Raw genomic sequence first — 26,325 nt, 5'->3', positions numbered from 1 at the left:
CATATCTTAAGCAACATAACATATCATTTAATTTTAGGAAGAAGATATAGAACAATGCTGATAACTCTACCATAAGGATTTTTTTTTTTTTTATGTGCATTCTTGACTCTTGGCAGCTGCGAAGACAAGTTCCTGCAGTTTTCTTGGCAAGAGTTTTCAGAAGTGGTTCACCACTCATTTTCTTCTTAGGGCTGAGAGGGAGCACATGACTGACCTAATGTCACTCAACTGGCTTTGTGCCTAAGTCAGAACTAGTCTTTTAGTTTCTAGCCCAGTGTCTTTAACCACTACATAAAACCTGCATTTATCTCATAATGATTACCAAATTATAACCAAATCTAATTTATATATTAGTGTAGTTCTGTTAGCTGATGCACTTGTCTTATTTCTTACCCCAACGCTACAAATAAATATATATATTTCATAATCCATATTGTACAATACCTTATTTCTTTTCTAAGTCTGATGTAGTTCTTTCTTTTCTGACAAGCTCTCATATTCAGTTTAAAAAATTTATGGAAGCTTTTGAGTTTATGTTGCTGTATTTTTTATGTACATGCCCAGAGTAAAATGAAAAAATAAACAGATGTCTACTTTGTCAAGGAAAGGAATCAAAATATCATACTCACAGTAGGAATGGTCCATTTTTGGAGTTGGGGATGAATTAATTTAAGATTAGTTAACCATCCTATATATTTTAAATAACTTTCTTGTGGTCGGTTTATCTTCATTTATATATTTGCATGGACTTGCCATACGATATATAGATATGCTCTTTCTATGTTCATACAACCTTCTGAGGCAAATTTTGCTTAACTATGGTTTATTCAATAAACTACAATTGGCTAAGTTCATGCTAAGCTACAAATCAGCAGATAATATCTTGACTGAGAGATCCTGGATTTCAGCTCTGAGGTGGAATGTAGTTTAATGCTGTGTTAGTATAATATACAGTGCAATCACATAGTAAACTGATTTATTCACGCTTGGCTCTTTAGTTAAAATATTAAAGCACAGATTATAGATGGTGTTGGGTTAAGGGATGCATGTGATGAGAGTGTACATCTGATTTTCCTTTTTGTGAGAATCCAAGTAGTTAGGATTCTGCAAACACTTAAATGGGTGCATTTTACCAGTTGCTGTTCGGATAAGATCATATTTTCCTGGGACAAAAGTTAAGCTTTAGTTTTTTGGAAAATATCTCCGTTTTGGGACAGGAGAGTTAAAACACGAATCTAACTTAGTTCCTAAATAGGTAGACTTTAGGCAAATGACAACTGGACTACAACCTAGTGAATATGGACGCATAACTGCAACGGAAAAACCAAGCCGTAAATGAGTATGAAATTGTACGTGCGCAACAATCGGGATTCCAAAAGGAAAATGGGATGGGATTGAATACAGTATCTGCAGCCAAGAATTATTTCCCGGGATCAGGGGCCAAGTGAACCAAGTTGCGTTTAAAAAGCGGGTCTTTTGAGGGATTTTTATAACTCCCCAGCCGACAGTGTGTAAGCAAAAGCGTTGTGTGGTTAGCTAGCCTTCCGAGAGAGGAGTGTGTGCGTTTTTTTTTCCTCTACATAGGGCCCATTGCCAAAGCACTTGTCCATACATTGAAGGGTTAAAGCTATCAGGTACTGGGTGGGGCTGAGGGGCGTGACTTCAATTTACTCCGTCCTTCCCAGCTGTGAAAAGTTGAGCCAGTCACTCCTAGAGTAGCTCTTAACTTGCATATACCTGCCTAGCTTCCCTCGGTCACGTTCTCTCGCTCTGAGTTCCCCGAGGACTGCCTCGCTTCTTCGGATTCTGGATTTTGCTTCGGAGACCGCAACACGTTTTCCTGACAAGCCAATGTGGAAAAACCTGCTGGAGGACCGCTGCTTCCACCAGCAAGTTTAAACCAGTATGTATCTCAATTTATTTTCCTCTCGGTTTCTTTCCTTTGCCTTTTCTTTCGTGCTAGAAAACTAGTCCGCGTTCAAAGATGCTGAACTTACGGAAGACCCAAACTTCCTAATAAGTAAAGGACAGGGACAGGCACAATGAAGGGTACAGGTGGATAAAACTATACGAAACGTTCATTTGGCCTCTACTCTTTCGTTACAAATTGTCTAAACTTTTGGCAGATACTTCAGTTTGGAGTTCCTTGTCGTGTCCTTTATTCCCTGTATTAAAAAAAGCTTCAAAAAGAAAAGAAAAAATATTTCTATTTCATGAGATACTCGGAACAATGGAGCAAATTAAATTTACGCGCACGTTTTGCTTGAGTACAAGTCCCGTTGAATGGAGTATGACTTCCCATTGAGAAAGCATAGATACCTTTTCCAATTAAAATAACTGAAATAATGATTACAGAGAAAGCAGGGTTTATATAATTAGAATAAGCTGTATTAGGAAATTAATGCAAACAATCACTTTTCTTTACATTTCAGTATGAAAGTATAATTATTTTTGTCTATTTGAATTTAATATTCTCCAGGTATAAGGAATTGCAGTCTTATTGAGCTATACATTTTGTTGCATAAAAGTGACTTAAGAATTGTGGCTTTATGTATGTATAATCTAAGAATACACTCAGATTTAAATTTTTAAATATTGCTGAAAAAGGGGAAGGACCAATAATGTACTACTATAATGTAAGGAGATTATTAATAAGCTCATTTTAAACCTTGATTTCAACTCAGAAAAGGCTGGCTTAGGACTTGGCTAGGTGTGAATATGTTTCAAAGTTAATAACCTTTAAAGCATCACTAAAGTGATAAAAGTGGTTTACTGCAAGTACCAGTCCAGCAGGAAGATGCAACAAAATTCTCACTTTCAAAAATAATCATATTTCAGAATGATACCAATAAAGAAATATTGATATCACTATATATAGATATAGATAGAACTTGATTCAGAACGATGTAGATTTTATAAATGAGTTTGGGTTGTTCCTTTAAAATAAGAAAGCCATGTTTAAAATTACATTTAAAAGGAGAGGGAATTAGACTTGCTCTATGGCTTGATTTAATTACTGTCCCTAGCTCAAGGCCAATGATAAAACATAATCGCAAACAGGAGAACCTTGCAGCTGTGCGCTGCTACGTGCAGTCTTTCATTATAAGAAACTAGGCTGCAGGTGGTTTTTATGCTGATATTATTGGTGATTCTCTTTCATTGTATTATTAAAAGCATTCTGATTTTAGGTTTCTGACATAGTGTGGGTTTGGAATTGGGAAAACTCACCTAGCATTAGGATTGTGTTTGCATTACCAAGATTTATATCCTAATAATCTTACAATTTCACAAATTATATTAACTGGAGCACCCTTTAAAAATACTTGGTAATACAACCCCCACCCCCCCCACCCCCAGGTGCTGGATTTTTTTCCTTGAAAATGTTTAGCAAAATGTTTTTAAGGAAAAAAAAAACCAAGAAAGTCAAGTTGCCGTTTGGAACATTGGAACAATGGAAATTTTGCTTTGAAGCAATGAAGGTTTTACAAAAACCTTGTAAATTTTCACAGAATCATGCAAATTTCTGAGACTGCTTCATGACCAATGATAGTGAAATGATTAGAAAAAGAAAATGGAAAAGAAACTTTCCCCTTCTTTTTTTATGATTAAAAAATTTATGATAAGCAATTTTGGGGAAACTGGAAATCTACACACTTAGTGGATTGTTAGTCTTCAGTTGATCTAATATATTGCCAAAATGCATTTATTCCCTTTCCCCTTTCATTATCCATTGCTTTTTCCTGAGGTAAATGGAAGTTGCATAACAGTACAAACTGTATTCTCCATGAGTACTAAATATTAACTATATTTGGGTTTTTTTATTGCTCTGATATATCTTTTATGTATATATGGTGCAGTTCTGCAATCACGTAAGCTGGATTTCCATAATTCAAAGGGAAAAAAAGACCTCCCTATTTCTCATCACCCTTTCTTTATGAAAAAAAATTGCACCTTTTTGGTATCTCTTCCTCACACCTGAATGGTAATTGTCTATGGAGATTTTCAATCATCCAGATCATTGTTGTTTCCCATCTATCTTTGGCTGAAACATCCTAGCAAACGTGCCCATGCATTTATCCTGTTGTTGTCCTGATGCTTCCTTCATGGAGCTTGGCATGAAGCTGCTGGAGCGTCCTCTTTGCTAACTTTACATTGTGGTATGGCTGCTGGAGTGAACAAGAGAAATCAAGAAAATTGAGAGCCATTGTGCGTGTTCAATTCTCAATGGGTACCTATAAAATATTTACTTACATTACGACTGATCAGTTTAGATCCGTGGACTACCTATGGAATCATTTGTGGGGGAGATGGCAATGGCTGCAACTAAGTAATTATTGTATATCTAAATGGCAGACATGCTTCTGTGTAGTGAGTGAAGCAAACCTTCAGATAGTCATGCCATGGGTGAAGTGCCTATCATCTTCTATTTTTAATTTTATCTCCCTCATTTAAAAAAAAAACACTTGTTACTTCTTGGAAATCATATATGATCCTATAAAGGATGTTTTGTGTGCATTATTTTATTCATTTATTAAATTTTACTTTGTCCATTTCTCTACCATCCCACATTGCAAGCATATTCTAATGCTTAATCAGTCCAGCAGTATTTATATATCAGACCATTCAGAGACTGGGAGGCGAGTGGTTTACTTTTGGCAAAGAAGGTGAACTGGATATTTCCTGAGTGACTGGTCACTTTTTAAATAGCAAACTACGCCAATTTCCTTGGAATAAAAGTTTTTTCTTGAAATGCATCAATTAATTGTATTAGGCTAACAAAAAAAGCTCCCAGACTAACATTGAACTAACAAAGTAAAAAAACTTGGATTTCTCAAACCCTGATGATTCTTTAGCAAACTTGGTAAGAAGTTCTGTCACATGCATATTTCCCATCATGCTAATATTAAACCGGCAATAGCTCTGTTGGTGTGGAACAATGTTCACCTTGGTAATGAATAAAGTCTCCCTTCCTTAAAGTTCAAGAATTGATATTGGAATTTAATGTGGATTTAATGTAGCACACGCTAGTTTTTTTTCTGCACACACTAGTTTTTTCTTTTTCTTTCTTTTTTCGTTTCTGTTATAATTTATCACCAGTGAAGTTAAAACCAATTTCGTTGTATTTAAGTACAATGTCAATAAAGATTATACTTATAGATTTACCTAGAAATAATCCTATTGATCTTAACTTTGAGCTGAAGTTTTACAGCTGAATTGTATGATAGTCCCAGTGATTAAAAGTTAAGATATGGAATAGGCTGTTGGATTTTATGCATAGATCCTCTAGAGATTTACTTTCTAATCTTTAGCAAGTCACATTTTCTTAGAGCAATCTCTAAGAATAGTTGAACTTCAAAAATAGAAACATTAATTTAGTGTTTTAAAATATATTGCTATCACAAAGTTTGTACCTCTCCAGCTGGTATTGTGCTTTAATCAGAATTACAATATGGTATTTGCGCAACAAGTTGCAGGTGTTCACAGTCCAGTGGCATTTTCATTGTGTTGGAGAAGCGAAACTAAAATTGAAAGAAGGTAAGTTGTTCATTTAGTGAAATTTCCTTAATTGTAAACATTGCGTTATCACATTCAGAATTAATTGATTTGTAAAGCAAAGCTGTCTATGATACAAGAAAATTCTGATTCGCCTCTTTCATGCATGCATGCACGCACACATGCACACACGCACGTACACACACACACTACACACACACATATACATACACACACACATACACACACATACACACATACACACATACACACACACATACACACACACATACACACACATACACATACATACATACATACACATACATACACACACATGCACACACGCATGCACACACGCATACACACATGCATACACACATGCATACACACATGCATACACACATGCATACACACATGCATACACACATGCATACACACATGCATACACACATGCATACACACATGCATACACACATACATACACACACACATACACACATACACACACACATACACACACACATACACACACACATACATACACACACATACACACACACACATACACACACATACACACATACATACACACATACATACACACATACATACACACATACATACATACACACATACATACACATATATCCATTGAAGCAAATGTGTTCAGTTATTTGGAAGGAAAAAACATTTTCATCATTGGGCCATTTTCGCAGCCAAAATAAGACTCTGCACGTGTACAATCCACATTAGGCACTTTCACATATAATGTTATAATTTCACAAATAATTTTATGCACTTCTGGATAAACCTTGAATGAAAACAGAGGGTGGGTGGGTGCTTACTATTACCTATTCCAGCATAAAATTCAAAAGGATTTCCATTATTCATTTCCTTTAATGATAAAACCTTATCATTTTTTTCTAAGCCATAAGAATCATAGTAGTTGTTGCTATATAGCTTTCATCTTTCATATGCTTCATATGCTTCATATGCATTTTTTCAGTAATGCTCATTTAAAATGAATTGTCCAAAGTTTTATTTTGAAACTATGTAATAAAAATTGGGCGAAATGTAGCAAAGTCAAGATGATGGACAAATGTTTCAGGTTGGTTCACTCATCAAAGCAATGTTGAAAAAGCATTCCATACACAGTCTAGGTAATGCAGAGTTTGGCTAACATGTTACTGTGTACTCTAAGTGAATTGCTTTGGCACGTTTCTAAAACTGAACTGAACTGAACATTTTAAATGGGGGTTGCAATGCCAATTGTTAGACATACAAGTCTTTGGTTATATAGATTTTGTATGTATCAGTTTGGTCATATGGATAGTGCTTTGGATGCTTTTACAGTTATTTTTATAACTGTATGAATGTCGATGCTTTAAGAGAGAGACAAATTGATGTCTTCAAAGCAGGTAACTTGGTGCAAGGTAATTGCAGTGAAATGAAAACAGGCAAACTGAACCAAGAACAACAACTCACCTACGTACTTATAAAACAGGAAACAAGAAGCTGTATGCATGTTTGTATAAATTATCCATTTGGATCAGGGATGGGTTGCTGCCGGTTTTATACCTGTTCGCAACTCCCACGTGCATGCACTATTCAATGTAAATTGTTCTTTGTGCATGCACAGAACCATGTACAGTGAACTGTGCACGCACAGTCACTAAAATCCAAAATGGTGGCGGACCAGCGGTGGTGAGGAAACCAGTTCAGGGGCGGGGCAAGCCTGGGTCGCTGCCAGTTCTGTGACCCAGGCCTGAATTCCACTATTGGTTCGGCCAAACCGGGAGCAACCCACCTCTGATTTGGATCCAGAAGTTTAAAAAACACTCCTTTTTTAAATAGACATATATAGGATTCCAATCCTGGTTATTTGAAGAGACGTGGTCAACATTTTTAAATTTTTTCTTTGTTAGTATCACTCTGGATTCATCCTCTAAACAGAGTCCTAATCTTATTTTGTGGCAAAATCATATTTTCTCTGTTTTAATCAGGGCCAAGTAGGTTTTAATCTAGTATGTTTTTTTTTAATTTGAACCTCCAAATATCATGAGTAGGAAACATACATCTAGAATTGAACTTGAGCACAGGAACTTTTCTGAACACATGAATAAAGATTATGGTGCTTCTGCACAAAGAGTCTTCTTGTTTATACCAATTATTCTCCAACATGACAACGAAGAAGCAAAAGTAGCAGATAAATTTTAATTTCAAGTTGCACGTTTCTTTTTGGTTGATTTATGGGGAGGATGGGTATCTAGGCAGTCACAAGGAGAAGATGAAGCTGCTTGGATGCCTTTAAAACAATACTCAATTTTAAAAAAATATTTGTTAACAGAAATTGGAAATTTGTAACAAATTACTGCATAAGCATCTGCCAGCAGATTGTGGCTTTTTGCCCAGTTTGTTCTATGCAACCTCTCATAATATCTGTTCTGAAGCGGAGATTGATCTAAACACACACAATTCCTTACCTCCAAAGGCCACGGTTGTAAGATATTATTCCATTTGATTTCCAGGAATTAAATCATGTGGGTTATTTTGATAGAAATGTCAAACATTTGATTTTGTGTTATAAGGGCAAATATTTGGCTAAATATCTAAATACCTTTGCTACAAAAATACTTGCAACAAAATTATCTTTATGTTCTGCAGATTGGAAAGTATAAATGGGATTACAAACAGATTTGAAAAGTTTAAACATAATTCCAAGGATTTTAGTTAACAAAGAAAATATTTCTTTTTTATGTGATAATTATCATAGAATAGAATTTTACGTACATTTCAACAAATATCTGGAGGCAGTTTAGCATTGAATAAGTACTGTGGTTCAGTTTTTACTTAAGTGCTTTTTCAACTAGAGTTATGAATAAAGGTATATGGGATTTGTTTTAAAAGATTAACATCATAGTTTTTAATAAGCTTAATTAATTGATGAAATCTATATGCTACAAACTTCAGATGCTGTTTTTGAGATTCCTGATGGGCAGGGATACTTTTTCTTTGAAGTGTGTGGCCATAACTACTTAATGGGAAAGCCACTACTGTTTACATACTGTCAGCCATACAAATTATATGAGAAGCAAAATTTAATCTGCAATTAAAACTTTAGTCAGCGGCACTGATCAATGAACTGCAGCCCTTATTTAAATATATGTGTGGGAGGGTGAGAGAACAAAGTTTATGAGGTTATTACTTGTATTCATTATCAAACATCTTTCTCCCAAAACATCATGACCAATCAAATCAAGTTAGGAAATATTAGCCTAAAGTTTGACAGCTATAATAGCTAAGGTAACTGTGATGGATATATATATAGTAAAAGCAGTTATAAAGGCTTGGGTATTGCTTTTCCTATGGGCAAGAGAAGAAGTTGAACTGGGTTTAAGACAGGTCGCAAGGTTGAATGTGATCCTAAAGTCTTGAACATGACTTCAGAGGATCTCCAAAAGTTATCAAATTGTTACTTTTAATATTAAAGAAGAAAAACATATGTTTTCAAAAAAATGTGTCTCGGTAGGTAATATTATATCATAAAAGCAGGAAGCATAGTAAAACATAAAATAAAAATAAAACTCTACCATTATACAATATACATAATGACCTTTTATTCTGCAAAGGCTATTCAGACTAGCTCTGTCATTAATTATTTACTCATATTTATATGCCTGCTTAGTCTTCTGACTCGAGACAGCTTATGGAAAATGAAATAAAACATTCATGAAATAGTAAAATCCATCCATAAAACCAATAAATTACAAGCCAAGATATGAAAAACTATAAATAAACCCATAACAACTACCAAATAACTTCCATAGGCAAAAAATAGGATTTTGAATTGGCTTGAAACCAGTACACTAACTCTATGTAAGATAGATTTTCTTTAGCAATAGCAATAGCAGTAAGACTTATATACGGCTTCATAGGGCTTTCAGCCCTCTCTAAGCGGTTTACAGAGTCAGCATATTGCCCCCAACAACAATCCGGGTCCTCATTTTACCCACCTCGGAAGGATGGAAGGCTTAGTCAACCCTGAGCCGGTGAGATTTGAACAGCCGAACTGCAGAACTGCAGTCAGCTGAAGTAGCCTGCAGTGCTGCATTTAACCACTGTGCCAGGTTGATTATAGCAACCTGGATTTACTAATAGTTAATACAATAGCAATATCACTTAGACTTATTTACCCCCCATAGTGCTTAATAGCACTTTCTGAGCAGTTTTCAATGTCAGCATATTGGCCCTAGCAATCTGGTTCCTTCTTTTACCGACCTCAGAAGGATGGAGGGCTGAGGATTGAACTTCTGGCAGTGGGCAGAGCTTGCCTACAATACTGCATTCTAACCAGTGCACCACCATGGCTCTTACAAGCTACTGCATTTTATACCAGTTAAGAATCTATTTTCAGCCTATTTTTACTCATTCAGATCAAAAACAGTCTTTAAATGCCTTTTTAAGAATTCCAGCATTTACATTTATCTTAATGAAGTCGTATAATTTTTATTCTGCATGTATAGGTAGTCCTCAACTCACAACCATTCATTTAGTGACTGTTCGAAGTTACAGCACTGAAAAAAGTGACCTATGACCATTTTTCACACGTAGAACCCTTGCAGCATCCCCATGACCACATGTTTGAAATTCAGACACTTGGCAACTGGCTCATAACTATGAGAGTTGCAGTGTCCTGGAGTCATATCATCACCTTTAACAACCTTCTAGCAAGCAAAGTCAATGGGGAAGCCAGGTTCATTTAAAAGTTGTGTTACTAACTTAATAACTTGGTAAACCACACTTGGTTGCCACATTGTAAAACAGATGTTGAGACTCTAAAAAGAATGCAAAGAGCAACAAAGATGATTAGGGGACTGGAGGCAAAAACATATGAGACAACAGTTGCAGAAACTGGGTATGCCTAGTTTTTTTAAAAGAAGGACTAGGGGAGACATGATAGCAGTGTTCCGATATCTCAGGGGTTGCCACAAAGAAGAGGGAGTCAAACTATTCTCCAAAGCACCTGAGGGTAGAACAAGAAGCAATGGGTGGAAACTAATCAAGGAGAGAAGTAACTTAGAACTAAGGAGAAATTTCCTGACAGTTAGAACAATTAATCAGTGGAACAACTTGCCTCCAGAAGTTGTGAATGCTCCAACACTGGAAGTTTTTAAGAAGAGATTAGATAACCATTTGTTTGAGCAGGGGGTTGGACTAGAAGACCTCTAAGGTCCCTTCCAGCTCTGTTATTCTATTCTATTCTATAACTCCAATTGACTTAACAATGGTGGCATTATATGTCGTAAAATATGGGACAAAACTCACTTAACTGTGTTTCTTAGCAACAGAAATTTTGGGCTCAATTGCGATAGTAAATCAAGAATTACCTGTATTCATTCCTTGTGCTTTATGGCAAGATGGGCAGCAAACAAATTTATTAATTTATATTTCAGCCTTCACAATGCCACTATAGAACCAAAAGCAGTGTCACCTCATAAAAATTTGCTTTATTTACATATTTATTTAAGATTTTAAAGAGTCATCTAACTCAAAAAAATGAGTCTCTGGAAAAGCACACACACACACACACACACACACACACACACACACACACACACACACACACGGTTCTCCTTCAAAAATGACTTTAGTCATCCTATAGAGGATTACTTACTGGCCTTATATTATTTGCCTGATGGAGAAATTGGGTGTTAGAACAGGTACAAGTAGATGGTTGACTAAGAGTTTCCACTGAATGAAAGAATAACATACATGTATTCAAAATATAGTACCCTAACACTTTCTAAATGAGATGAAGTTTGCAAAAGAAGCATTTAAAAAAATGAGATTGAAACTGATACACTGATATCATAAGATGGATTTAACACACTGGTGCAGTTTTCCAAATTGATTTTAAAACTGAAAGGAAAACAAAGCTTCAACAAACAAACAAAGGTTAGAATCTAATGAGAAAATTGGGTTGTGGAAGTGACACAGAAAGACAAGATTGACCGATATGTTTACTTGAAAGCAAAGCATTCCATTTATTTTATGCTGCTGCAATTTTATTGTAGCACATTGACAGACACAGTTGGTAACAGTACAAACGTATATTTGATGCAAACCGAGTGACAGTTGTGAAGGGTCAGGAAAGGAAGGGAACAATATGTGCCATTTAAGCACTGGCTAAAATATAGAAGCATGCATTAAAAAAAAGTTTTAGATTTCCTGAAGTTACTGATGATAGCCTTTTTAAGGCAATTTTTCCCTACATATCTTAAAGTAGTGTCATTCAATTTGATAAAAAGGATATTTTCATTCTTCCAAATTTTTTTGTGTTGTTGGAATAATATGTGAAACTTTGCTTATAGCTTAGCAAAAGAACATGAATGTGCATTTAACACATCCAATTTTAATAATTTTATTTCTTAAAATTTTGAAATACAACCCCCCCCTTAATATATATTAATTAGTGACTATTCAGTGAAGGAAAGAAACTAATGCTTTATGTTTTTAATGACATGTTCTAATTATTTTATATCATTGTTTTATAATATTTTAAGCCTGCCTAGAGTCTCCTGACAATGAAATGGGTGGCATATAAATTTAATAAATATGTTGCAATAATTAAATGAACTAAATATAATCAGTCTCCCTTAATTAACAAAGAAAAATCTATATAACAAGTATTAATTCAGTTGTTTATATTAAATCTAGGCCATGTAGCAGTGTACTGTGTTATCTTCTTATTTTTAGAACATAAAAGTTTTCAGAAATCAATAACAAACACATATCCTGAATCCATGCCTTAAAGTGAGAGTGATTTAATTTTCAAATATAGAATTATCTTCTTTGTTGTACTTTCGAATCATCAGTCAAAGCTCTTCAGAGATGACAAACTGTATGTTTTAGGAATATAATTCAACAGCATATTAAGACAGTAAAAAGAAATATTATTCCTATATTAAATTGTACTGATTTGAAACCCCAATTAACTATTTTAATTTATAAATTATACTGGTTGTTTAGCTTTTGTTTTAATCTTGTAGACATCCCAGAGTTATCGAGATTGGCAACTATATAAATGCAGTAACAAATAAAACAGAACAAGATAAAATCATGTATATTAAACAACCATCAAATTTCTTAAATTGCTAATCAATCTTGTATTAGGTCATTTGATTAGGAGTCACCCAGAATTAGATAGAGGTTGGGCAACTTTGTATAAGTTTTAAATAAAATAAATGAATAAATCAGATTAGACCAGTAAATTAAACCCGATAATAACAATTGAGATAAGGAAGAAAAAATATAATTGTTCTAAAATATCGAAAAAGGGTTAGGAAAAACACTTCAGCATACAACAACATCTATAGTACTATGGTCATGAAAATAAAATCAGATTAATGCAATAGAAACAACTCAACAGAAAACAAATCAGAACAACCAAGATGTTTAGTCAACATTCCTGATGAACACCTGAGAAAAGCAGATAGTATATATTAGTATTTTCCATAGTTTCAATTATTCCTTCATTGCATGTACACAGTCTCTGTTCAACAGGAAGTGTCTCTCTTTAGTAAGGACCTTTGGGATGGCATTGAATCTAGTTAAAGATAAAGCCCTTCTGAGTTTTGGGATGGCTGATTGGAGAAGGTGTGCAGAATGGCTCAAGAAAATGTCTCTTGGTAGAACTAGAAAGCCTTTTTGCAAATCCAAATCAGTAACTCACTGTTTGAGATCAGCTAGCTAAGTTCACATTTGTAGCCGATCAAAGTGATAGTTAGCCATGAAAAGCCATAAAGTTGCAGTTTAACATGTATTACCTGGCACTAAAAAGACTGAAAGCTATTGATTATAATTAAAAGGATTTAAATTGTGAACGTAAGAAATCAAATGTCCATCCTTTTTAAAATGTTATTTAAAGGATCAAATAAAATAGTTTTTGATGAGTGAATTAGAATCTTAAATCAAAGAAGTTAGATTTCATATTTTTAATGCCTAGATCCATTGAGTTTCCAAAACTGGATAATTCAGTTCCTCTTTCTATGGATGAGATATATAACTGATATTTTCAATTCAGCTTTTAACACCTTAGAAAATTGAATGACTTCCATTCAAAAACAGCATGTCTTAAATGCAAATATCTCTCCAATTAAATGCTTTTATACTTCAGCTAAATCTCAATGGAATCCAATGTGAGAGAGGACACCATGCAGGACACACACACACACACACACACACACACACACACACACACAGAGTACCTCAAATCTGATAAGCAGTCACATTAAAGCTGAATTACTTATGCAACAAATTCTGAAGCACAAGAAGTATACAACAGGAATCTATTTTATTGGGCAGGTAAGAGGGGTTTTGGAAGAGATTTCACAGTGTTGTCCTAACTTCCTTTCCTCTAAATTCTCTGAGCCTTGTTTTCCCTATCACTGGTACTGTAAAATCCATCAATTGCGTATTGTTATTCTTTCTTCAAACAATGAGAACCAAGCACCATCTTATCCTTCAAGTCAATAAAACATTCACAGGTAATCCTAATGACCAGTGGTAAGAAAGTATAACACTGATCTTAATGGATGGCTTGAGAGCAGTAGAGTTTAAAAAAGAGAAAATAAGGAGCAAAAAGACAATAATTTTATAATGGCCAACTAAGGTTTGGACTTCTGACATTTGACCTATCCAGTTAAATAAAGTCTACAGAGGACTGTACTATTGATCTCTGATATAGATTAAATGAGAGCTAAATTATTTTGATAATGAAATCTAGATGAATAAAGTTTAAAGTCTAACAAGAAAAGACCAACAAGAATAAAATCATTTTAATATGCAAGACAAATGATAATAGAAATGTAGCCAAGATGATGGAGAAAAAACATATATACTAAAGAGGAAGATTGTATGGTAATGTGGTTAAACAGCACATACAATGTAGAAAAGAAGGTAAATAAACTATTTCCTGAGTTGAAAGTATAACATAGTGGCATTTAAGAAAATATCACAACAATTTTGACATTGGTTTAATATTTGGTTGTATACTGCCCAAGTACTATCATATTCCATGAAATGGGCAGCCATATATTTGCAGTAAAATGGCCACCGATTCTATGCATACTAATCTCCCCTTGCTTTCAGAATGAAAACTGGAGTAAAAAATACAACACAAATAAAATTTAGGTATTGTATCCAGGGTCACTGAAATCATTGAATATTAGGTGTTAGATCTAACGTCAGATGGTCAACTAAAACTAAACTCACTTACCTGGAGTGGAAAATAAACATTTTTTTTTTATTTTCAAGATGAATTTATGTTTTATAAATGTTTTTTTATGTTTTTTGCTTTTGAAGAAGTTTTTCCACCTATGTGGAAAATTGAGAGAATACATTTTGCAGACTTTTTAGAATGGATATTTATACTCATATATTGTTTGATTAATTGATTTTAGTTGATTAAAATTAAAAAATAATAATAAATTAAGGCCATAGTCTTGTTCAGACTGTAATCTGATGCAAAAGTACCTGGCAGTAAGCCCAGAGAGCAAAGTAAGACTTGTTTCTAAGTAGATTTGTTTTGTTCCAAATGCTGTTGGCCACCCAGTATAGAAGATACTCATAATTTGGGGGTCTAGTGCTAATGGAAGGCGCACAACCATAGAATAGCCATCAAGCCAATCTTCATAGAGATTATCTTTTCTAAACAGACTAACCTTAATGTACAACAGGACATAGAAAAGATTTTAGAGAATTTTATCACACCCTAGCTTGAAGGCTGTTGGCAGGTTGCAACATAATTAAAAGAAAACATAAACTTCGTAAACAGAACCACTTGTAACACTGCAGTAAAAACTCCTAAAAAGCAAATCCCTAATAGTTATATTTTATATACTTTTCTTGATTGTAAGCAACACAAGAATAAATTATATAACCCAAATTGAACTTTTGGGTATGGTGGGTAATGTTTTTAAAATAAAGTGATCAACATGAAGTACTTAGCAATGATGATAGCATACTATCATATACATCTCAAATAAATATGTTTTTTTCAAAGAACTGTTATATTGGTGAAATAGTGTCTTAGTAATACCATCTGAGAAAATATACTGATGTTTTGCTGGTGATTTATATTAATGCTTAAAATTTCATGCATTTTCTAATGTGTGAAGTATACTTTGATTGCAGTAAATCAGTCATTGGAACATTTTCTGTCCATAGGGGGGACCATGATCATAAACAAAATCAGAGATTTCAAAATAAAAAACCCCAAAATCATAACTATTAAACCAGAAAAGTAATCCTCAACACAGTCAACCTAAAAAAAGAAAAAAACAGACTACCTACAATCAGACATACTTCTAGTAATCTACCGCTGCATCTTCCAGTTTGTGATAGAACAGGCAACATTTCCTACTCCCTCAGGTGCTTTGGAGAATAGGTTGACCCCTTAGTGACAGCCCCTCAAGACGCAGAAGACACTTATCATGTGTCCCCCCACCCCTAATTCTTCTCTTGGATAGGCTAGTCCAGTGAAGCCTTTTCTCATTGCGTGCTGAAGGTGCGTGCACACATACGCATGCCCATTCCAATAATGCAATGTGTGTGTGACACACAAAACCGTGCACCCCGTGAATCTGAACATACTGATTCTATTAATTATCTTTCACATGATAATTGAATTTGCAAGGACCTACTTCAATGATAATATTTTAGGAATATTAAGCTTTTAAAAAATGTTTTTTGCTTAAAATCATACAAAATAATAATTTGTCATCGAAACATTTTACTATGTTTCAGATAAATATCTTTTCTGAATTCTGATAATGGCACCAGTCCTTTGGCACCTGTGCGGGAATGCAGATTGTATTTCTGAGCAGTTCACTTTTTAATAAAGTTCAATTTTATTCACAGTTCTACTCCCTCATTGCTTTAGATAGCATATTTAAATTCTGTTTAATGTACAGTATATTTGTATCTGGAGCAGTACCAATTGCTTCAAAATGTTTTCCACCATTGTCATGCTTCAAAGCATTTTTTAAAAGATCTAATATTCAGAAAAAATTCCAAGATCGTATTACTCTGCCCTTGTAATTCACCTATCTTCTCCCAATTCTGTATAACTTCCAATTTTGTTTTCTTTTCTGATTAAATTTCCCCAAAGAGGAAAAGACCGTATGATTGTACAATATCTTTTCATTGCTAATGCTAGCAGCCCTCCAACTAGTTGTTCAATAATGGTGCAATATTGTAATACACATTAGTCAGTAACACCAAGAAAGTTTGATTGAGTGGGTAACACAACAAAACTATCGTAAAAGTGGTTTGGAGGAAAAAAACAAATCAGAAGAGAAAAATTATTGAAAGGAAAAATAAGAAAATATTAGATGAAGGGCTATTTTGTGTGACACCAAGAGAAGCAATACTATATAATCAGGATAAAATGCTTCTATGGATGAGCTCTGTTCTCTTTTCATTAAATGGCCATTTCTATTAGTGGCATAAAAAATGGCTCAAAAGCAAATTAGTGAGTTGGCCTTGGCCAGTTTGCTGCAATGAATTGACCGTAGCAAAATGGTTGTGGTGAATTGGCCATGATGACTTGGCTGCAGCAAGTTGTCACATTTCACCCAAACTTCCCAACCAGCATATTGGATGGGGAATTCTGGGAGTTCAAGTTCACTCATGATAAAGCTGCTGAAGCTGGGAAACGTTGCTGTATTGCACAAAGCTTTATTTTGCAAAGATGATTTTTCTATCAGTGATGTAAATCTAGGATGATTTCACCACTTTTAAGGAAGTTAGAATTTGTCATTGTATGGCTTCTCCAGATTATTGGTTGAAAGGACTCACATATCTAAATTAAACTTTACAGGATAGTCCTATAGTTCAAATTACGCTTATGTACGATTGTGCCATATTTATGCCAAATAGAATACAATATACTTAGTATTTAATTGCTAAAGTATTTAATCTTCTGTATACTGATTTTTTTCAACAAAGGATCTTAATCTTCAGTCTCATATTGCAGAAGCCTCCACTTCTCCTATTGCATAATGGTTTCAAACCTATGGTGTCATGTCATATCTTATCCTACATTTCCCGGTTATATTAGAGCCGTGGCAGAGTGTGACATGTATGACTACTCTCATTTGATGGTGATGCAGTAATAGTGGAGTGACATTATATCCTTTTTAGAAAGATTTCCCAGTGTCAGATCAGTTTAAAAATTAATTATAAAAAGGAAAGGAAGAAACTTTAAATTGTGTGTCAACGTGATAAGACTTGAGTAGCAGACTAAAAAAGATGCACAAGTTACAATGTTAAAGAGATGTCTATTAAATAGCTTCCTGAGTGCAAGTACCTATGTAAAATAAGAGTATGCAAATTTTAAGCAGGTATGAGCTTTAAAAAAAACCAGAGCACTCCTATTATTGGTCTGTATTCTTCCCATCAAGAGATATCTTAGAACTTCACTGGAGAATGTCAGCTTACACTAATCAAATATTTATAACATATTTCTGAAAAGCAAAGTAAGACTGATTATTTACCTTCTTCAGCAAAGTAACACTTTTATATTTTAAGTTTTTATTTGTCATGATGATCATTTTTAATAGATTCACTACTATTATTACATCAAGTACAGTTTCCAGAATTTCACGCAGAAAATAAAATAAAAATAATCCAAAGCCAGTGAATAAACTGGAGGAAAGGGGCAATTTCTGAACAAACAAACAAAATATTGTATTGTAAGTAGCCCAGAGTTGCTGCTCAGAGTTAGATATATTGAAGCAGGTAGCATGTAAATTTAATAAATAAAAATAAAATGGGAAAAGAATAATGCAAATGAGATATTAGTCATTAAAGCAATCTTGCAAAATTCCAGTCATGATTAGTAACTAGGATTAAAAACAGTCTTCAATAGTTTACTGAAAATCTATCAAACTTAATAGAAGTCCCCGTTTCTTCTGCTGTAATTTATTTTAAGAATAGGATCTTAAAAGTTAAAGTAAGAAAGAAAAGTGATAGTTTCTATTTCCAAGTAAATAGAAGGTAATGCATCTCATAAGCAACATATTCTGGTTCTTTTTAAAATTTGAAGTTGACACAGAAGAATTGATCATTTTTTAATCCATTTTTAAATTGTTTCTCCTATTATTACATCTTGTGAACTTTTTAAAATTCCTACAAAAACTAATATGTTCACATTTCTCCTGATACATTTATATTCATATGTGCTTTGCTAAATATACATGCTTTTGTCAATACTATAATAATTACTTTTACAGATATTATTAGAAATAAAATTTGCACAATATGAATATATATATATATGTTTGTGTGTGTGTGTGTGTGTTTTATTTGTGCTGATAAATAAATAAAGGGAGGCTAGTATAGATCTATTTCAAGCTATTTAGCTCTCATCAGCTAGCCATACCCTTACTGGGATTCGAACCTGGGTAAGGGTATGGCTAGCTGATGAGAGCTAAATAGCTTGAAATAGATCTATACTAGTCTCCCTTTATTTATTTATCAGCACAAATAAAAAAACACAAATATAACAAAGGCAACAGTAAAAATATTGGGTTTCTGTCATGATGGACTCTTGTGACGAGCCGATTGACAGATGATGGAAGCCGTTAGCTTCCTCCCATAGTTGGGGCTTACCAGGGGTTGTGACTATATATATATATACTTAAAGTCACAACCCCTGGTATGCCCAAGTATGGGAGGAAGGTCACGCTTCCACTCTCTGTCATTAGGCTCGTCACAAGAGACCATCCAGACAGAAACCCAATATTTTTTACTGTTGCCTTTTTTGTTACATTTGTTATATTTATGCTGATAAATAAATAAAGGGAGACTAGTATAGATCTATTTCAAGCTATTTAGCTCTCATCAGCTAGCCGTACCCAAGTTTGGGAATCGAAATATATAGAGAGAGTCCTTTATTAGGACTCTGGAGTAAACTATTAAGACATTTTACTTTCCCTTCTGTTGTTGTCTGTGTTGTCTCCTTGATTGAGACAAGAAGAAAGTTACCTTTGATATTTCTGAGCATCAAAAAGAATGTGATTGTTCATTGCTTGCACAAGCAAGTTGTTTGCACAAGGAATAATTTAGGAGGAAGATTAGCCAGTTATGGTAACAACTTCATTTGCTCTAAAAAGGGAGGAGTGGAAGAGTGTTAAATCGGAACAGTTTCTTCTCTGATTAGACCTTCCCAACCTGAGGGAAGTCCTAACTACGAATCCCATCATTCTTCATAAAAGTTGTAAACCAATACATCTGGAGAGCACCAAATTGGGAAAAGCTGATCTGGCATAGATAGAAGTAAGAGATTTCTGAGGTGTGTGCAAATACAGGAAGCGTAATTCTCTCACACAGACACACAGTGAGTCAGAGCAAGCTATTCTGGAGAAAGGGATAGGCATTCTTTGCGATGTTCCATCACTTCTGATTTTATCTGTCTTCTGGACTAGCCAGAGTAATTGGTTGAAACCTGATAGGAGTAAACTTTCTATATTGAGCAGTCACGCTGTGTGTGTGAGAGAGTGGGGGGAGAGAGAGACAGAGAAAGATTGCATTATTTTTAAGTACGTCTTCTACATTTACATTTGAAATATATTTGAAAGACGAAGATAATTCAACAATTCAGATCATCATTGGTCCTTCCTCCCTCTTCCTTCCCTCCCTCTGGAAAAATACAGGCTGAGTATTTTGTATTCTAGGTATTTGGCAAGCCGTCTCCTTCCTCTGGGCTGAAGTGAGAATTGTGCAGCTAAACTGCATACAGATGATATAATTATTGTTATCTGTTCTCTGAAGCTGACGATTAGAGGGTCTGTTTCTGAGAGAGGCTTTTAAAGAAGGAAAAGGGAGTAAACTATGTTTAAGTCTTTTCTCCACCCCTTACTCCCACCGCAACAACCTCTACCACAGTGCTTGTTTTTTCCCCTTTAAAGATAAATATAAGATAACTACCATGAAAATATATATCTAACTTGATTAGAAGTATCATGGTATGAAGTGCCTCTTGCGAATCATTGTTCTTTCAAGGGACCTTGGATATTACGGCAGGTGTTCATATCAGAGTTATTTGAAGGAAATTACTAGTTTGGCGTTGCTGGCTTTGAAAGACTGGAGTGAGAAAACCACGTACTTTAATCCATGTGAGTGTAGCAAACATTGGGAAATACAGTCATATTTCTCAGCAGAGAGCCTACATATTCTTTACAGTATATGTACTCAAGAGATTTCAACATTATAGGATAATCATCTTTGGGTTTGGGATTTCTTCCATACGTTCTTCGAATGACATATTTATATTGCATATTTAAATACTGGCTTTTTTCTTGCCTAATGTCTCTAGTTTTCAGCAGTAATTGTAAACAGCAAGTTCTTTAATAATGTCAATAGAGTTTGTTTAAAGATTCATCTTGTTCACCAATGTATTTTGTTTTTTCATGTAAGAGGAAAGTTTTAAAAATTGCATTTGTTTGTCTAGTGAGTTAATACTGGAGGAGATTTAAAAAGAAAATTCTTGGTTCAACTGTTATTTATTTCTTTGTACAAATTCTCCAAACAGTGCAAATTAAAACATCAAACTATTATTCAATAATTGTCAGACAGCATGAGGTCTACCTTCAAAGATGCATCAGAACAATGAACATAGGTCAAGCTTTTAAACACAATAATACAAATCAGTTTTTATTAGAAACTCCTCAAACTCCCAATGTGTTTTGAATTCAGAGCTTTTTTTTTTTAGGAAAATAATTATTAGCAAGAAGTGTTAACACAATTTAGTCACAAAATTACTCCCATGAACTTGAAATTCATTAGGACAAGGAATTTCCATTACATTTTAGGCATATATATTTTTCCATTTTGTCAAAACACTTGGGTTGGAGACCAAACCAGAAAGTTGGGGTTGTGCTAACTAAACGAGAGTTAATTTTAATGCATTGGTACTGTGAGTGATGATGTCTTAACTTCTCTTTCTTCCCTCTTCCCTCTTTTACGTCTAGGTGTGTCTAAGAACCTACTCACCACGGGAGTTCTGCAATGCTCACAGCCGTCTGTGGTTCTCTTGGCAACCAGTGCTCAGAGACACCTTGTTCTTCTCCAAGCCACTTGGAGCTGCAGCCTCTGCAGACATATCAACCTCATACCAGCCCAGAAAGTGGGGGAGATTTTCCATCTCCTCTGCAACCTACAGAACTCCAGCACTTGCCTTTGGCTGCACCTGAAACGGAATACTCGGGTAACAGTGGTTACGAGCTGCATGGATCTTCAAGGGTAGATCTCGACAGCGAAAGCCAGCTGCCACCCGGGTCATACGCTAAGCTTTTACAAGCATCACCGGATATGTCTCAGCATTATGAACCTTGGTTTAGACCTACACATTCAGGCAATGCCACCGATGACAATAATGTCAATCCATGGTGGGATCTCCATGCTGGATCTAGCTGGATGGATCTTCAAAGTGGTCTCCAACCACCAGGCCACACAAGTGGGCTTCAGCCAGCCTTGGGTGGCTATGGTTCTGCAGAACATCAACTCTGTGGTCCACCTCATCACCTGCTGCCTTCAGCACCACACCTTATGAACCAAGAAGTTATTAAATCCCTGGATTCTACTCAAGAGCCTCACCCATTGGAGCAAGCTGGGGATAGTAGCGGAAGACCAAAAAGCTCACGACGTTCAGTGACCCGGAGCTCTGGCCAAGCTGCTTGTCGATGTCCTAACTGTCAAGAAGCTGAAAGGGTGGGCCAGTGCCCTGATAATTCCAAAAAGAAGCATATGCACAACTGTCATATTCCTGGTTGTGGCAAGGCATATGCGAAGACATCCCATTTGAAGGCTCACTTGAGATGGCACAGTGGTGACCGTCCCTTTGTCTGCAATTGGTTGTTCTGTGGAAAGCGCTTCACCCGCTCCGATGAATTGCAAAGGCACCTTCAGACGCATACAGGATCCAAAAAATTCACCTGCCCTGTTTGCAATCGAGTCTTCATGAGAAGTGACCATCTAAGCAAGCATATGAAGACACACGATGGTGCCAAGGAAGAAGCTGAAGGAGAGGCTAAAACTGGACAAGATCCTCCTGCTAAAATCAAACGGGAATCTGAGGGAAGCACTTCAAGTGCTACTCCTCAGTCTAATTGAGCCTTTTTCTTTTCATCTTTTCTCAAGATGTCCAGCCCTTCCCATCTTTCTATAATGGTCAATCCTGGGTCTGTAACTTCCTATTCATGGCTATAGGATCAATCCGTCCTGTGACATGAACGTTAGTCTGTCCTTAGATGCAATGTTATTTATTTTGTAGGAGGAAACAGCGATATTGTTGGGACAGTTTGGAAAGTCCAGGCCTTTAGCAGCTTTGGGTGGGACTTCATATTGTACTTTTGTTTAGGGAATATAGGAAGATACTGTTGTAAGCATGGTTAAGGAGGTGGGTTGGGTAAGTGGCATCTTGAGACAGTTACAAATGGAGGGATGTAGTCCTTGCCTCCTTCCATTTGAATGTTAGGTTTCATGTTTTTGCTATATACAAAAATCACAAAAACATACAAAGGGTCATAGTGGAACCCCACATTTGGTTCCAGTTTAGTAGGTAACATGGAAATGTCAACCATACTTCAGTTTCCATGGGGGATTTTTTGGGAGGATCATGAGTAGAATTCTTGGCTTACATCTCAGACAGCTACCTCACTCTGTTCCAAAAGCAGAGATCTTACACCATATCCTTAATTATTGATACAGGTGGCTGTAAAAGTACTTTAGCTTTTTTTTTGGCAGTTGGTGACACTTGTAAATTACCATAATATGGAATACCATAATTCAACCTTTAAAGTTTCCAGAAGTCCCAACTGAAACATACATTTCTATATGCCTTTGGTGCTAGTGTTTTGTTTAGATTATCTATTAAAAATAGATTTTCTAAAATTGTTTATATTTTCAACCAAACACAAAGCATCTAGTCTCTCTATGAGATATGACCATTTCCTTTTCATAGGAGAAAAAAGAATGAGAAGATAGAGAAAATTGAAGGAACTGAAAAATGTTTTTTTCAGGCCACTGAGAAAAGACAACTGACTATTGGGTGTAGAGCAGGATGGAAGTATCATATTTTCTCATAATTAATATGCTGTTCTGTTAATATCTAGAACACTTTCTTATGATTGGATGTTTCTTTAATTCCACAGAAATAAGAGGATTTCCTTAGTACAAGGGAGAAAATCTGTTTTGTGTTGATTAAGTAGAAATGGCTAGCACTTTTTCTGTACACACACTTTAAAAATGTATGTTCTCTCAGTCCTCCAAGCCTTTTTCCCTACTTCACTATGCCTTTAAAGTATCCTTGCAAAGAAAGTATGTACTAAAGTTGTGGGTTAGGACTCAGTTTCTGATTGCCCCAGGGCAAATTCAGCAATTAAGGATGTGTATTTTGTTTTGTTTTGTTTTTTGCATTCTTACTACAGCAGATGGCAAACTAGTTCATGCACATGAATTGGTTATCGTAAATTGAGGGTATCTTTCACTTATGTTAATACCATTCTTGATTTCCAGCTGTGTAAAAAGTGATTTAACTTTTGCTCACAGTACTGACTCACAACCAGGATAGATCAGATTTGATTTAAGATCTGATCCTAGAACATTTTTTTTGTTTCAGACATGATGTGCAATTTTTTTGCAAATTGCAATTACAATACATGTTGTGCAAGGAAAATAATATAAGCATTGAAAAAAAATCTTATTTGTACTTGTTTTTTTAATTTGGATAGAAATATGCAGATTTCTGCTCAGAAACTGAATGTGGAAGGGCTGCACCATACTGTATACTCTGGATTGCTAGTAATCCTTTTTGAGCCAGGTAAGTGTTTGAGGTATATTTTCACGAATGAAGGCAAATATACATATCCCAGCATAATGTTGCAGGATTCAGTCTGGGTCGGTCACTGGGACCAGAAGTTTAGTCTTCCAAGCTTTCAGACATGCTGGAGCCCATCCTCAGGGAACTTCTCTGTCATCAGAATATGTGCTTTGGGCTATTCTATGCTTAGTATTTATGTGATGCCTGGTTGTGTGTGGTTTTTTTAAATAGTTGATTGAGGTGTTGATGGCCACTTATTAAGTCATTGGCTGTTATGTACCTGTGCTGCCAAATCTTTGGCTCCTAAGTACCTGATAAGCTAGTGTAAATCAGCATTCCTGTTGATAACAAAGGGCCTGTTTTCCAGGCTTCAGTCGTTTCCCTGGCTATCTTTGGACCTGCTTGGCCAACAATCTTAGTATCTGCAAAATTGAATGTACACCCTTGTTCATTGCAAAGTAAGGCTATCAATGAGTTGGGGTCTGTTCATTGCAAAGTAAGGCTATCAATGAGTTGGGGTCTCCTCGTCTGACTGCTCTCTTGTGTTCTTGCAATCTGGTGGTTAGCTTTCTCCCTGTCTGTCCTACATAGTTATGGAGGCATTGTATGAATTGCCTCTGTGACTATGATTGCCCTTGTGACCTGCATGGATTGCTTCTGTGATTATATAGGAGAGACAAGGAGGAAGCTAAGCATCCAATTGCAAGTACACAAGAGAGAGCTGTAAGATGAGAAGACCCAAACTCATTGATAGCCTTACAATGCAATGAACAAGGACATACATTCCATTTTGCAAATACTAGGATTGTTGGCCAAGTCAGGGAAATGATTGAAGCCTGGAAAACAGGCCCCACCACTCAACAGGAGTGCTAATTTACCACTAGCTTATCAGGTACTTATGAGCCAAGGACTTGGCAGCATAAGTACACAACAGCCAATGACTTAATAACTGGCCATCAGGGCCTCAATCAATCAATTTTAAAAAAAAAAAACACATAACCAGGCATCACATAAATAGCCCAAAGCACACATTTTGGTGAGAGAGAAGTTCTCTGTAGAGAGGCTCCAGCACTAGTCTGAAAGCTCAGAAGATTAAAACTCTGGTCGCAGTGACCAGAGGTATATTTTGCACAAAAAGCAGTAATTCCTTGTGCCCATCTCTTAATCTCTCAGCAGACCACTTGAGCATACCATAAATAGTAACACTGGTTGATATTTAAAATATTTTTAAGATCAAGATTTGGAAGTTTACTTTGAACACAATTGTCTTCACTAAAACAACTGCATTAACTGTCTACAAATAGCAAAACATTTACCCCACAGTTTTCTCTCTAAAATTTGACAAGTCCAATACTGTTCCAACTGATATTATAATCCTCTACTAATAATATTCTATATGATGGTGAGGTTTATAGGCAATTCTGATTTAGGATAATTTACTCAATCTCCTTCAACCCACCCCCAATTTGTTTCGGTTCTTCAAAGCAGTTCTACACCCCACAATCTTAGCATTTTTCTTCCTCATTAATGACCCCACCTGGGAAGTTCAACCACACCGCCTGTTACCCAGTGGGGATTTAACTCATGCATTTTCTGGCTGATGGCAATGTTCTTGGCTGCTCCTGCCCTTCTTTCCTGCACAGTATGCTGTACACTTCATACTATTGGCAGAAGGGAGGACTTTTAAGGAAAAAGGAAAATCACTTGAGATCTTATGCACCCTCATAACATGAAGGTGTCCAGACATGTCCAGGTCAGAAAACAAGGGAGGAAGGCAATATCTAACAACAATTGCTTGGGAAATGCTCATTAAAAAATTTAACTCAGCCCAAAGGAAGAATCCTTCTATGTTTTTCTAAGAGAGGGGGAAATATTGACTCTTTTAAAGTGATCTCTCTGGCTGCAGTTATAACATTTACAAGCAGTTGCAGTTCTAACATTTACAA

The 26,325-nt window shown here is 35.5% G+C and overlaps 1 protein-coding gene across 1 annotated transcript; it reads left to right on the top strand.

The window, feature by feature from the left end:
- Positions 1–1,695: 1,695 nt before the first annotated feature.
- Positions 1,696–24,466, top strand: SP6 (Sp6 transcription factor). Its single transcript, XM_014057906.2, has 2 exons — positions 1,696–1,903; positions 21,531–24,466. The coding sequence occupies exon 2, from the start codon at positions 21,568–21,570 to the stop codon at positions 22,669–22,671; it is 1,104 nt and encodes a 367-aa protein (XP_013913381.1). The 5' UTR covers positions 1,696–1,903; positions 21,531–21,567; the 3' UTR covers positions 22,672–24,466.
- The last annotated feature ends 1,859 nt before the right edge of the window (positions 24,467–26,325 follow it).

The sequence above is a fragment of the Thamnophis sirtalis genome, unplaced genomic scaffold, assembly GCF_051295495.1.
Source record: "Thamnophis sirtalis isolate CommonGarterSnake01/CBP01778 unplaced genomic scaffold, rThaSir2_p1.2 scaffold_4, whole genome shotgun sequence".
Classification (NCBI taxonomy): Eukaryota; Metazoa; Chordata; class Lepidosauria; order Squamata; family Natricidae; genus Thamnophis; species Thamnophis sirtalis.
The sequence above is the reverse complement of the archived record's forward strand: the minus strand, read 5'-3'. Positions and strand labels throughout refer to the sequence as shown.

What these genes read in the sequence shown, in the direction of transcription:
- SP6 (XM_014057906.2), top strand. Translation starts at nt 21,568, where the DNA reads ATGCTCACAGCCGTCTGTGGTTCTCTTGGCAACCAGTGCTCAGAGACA.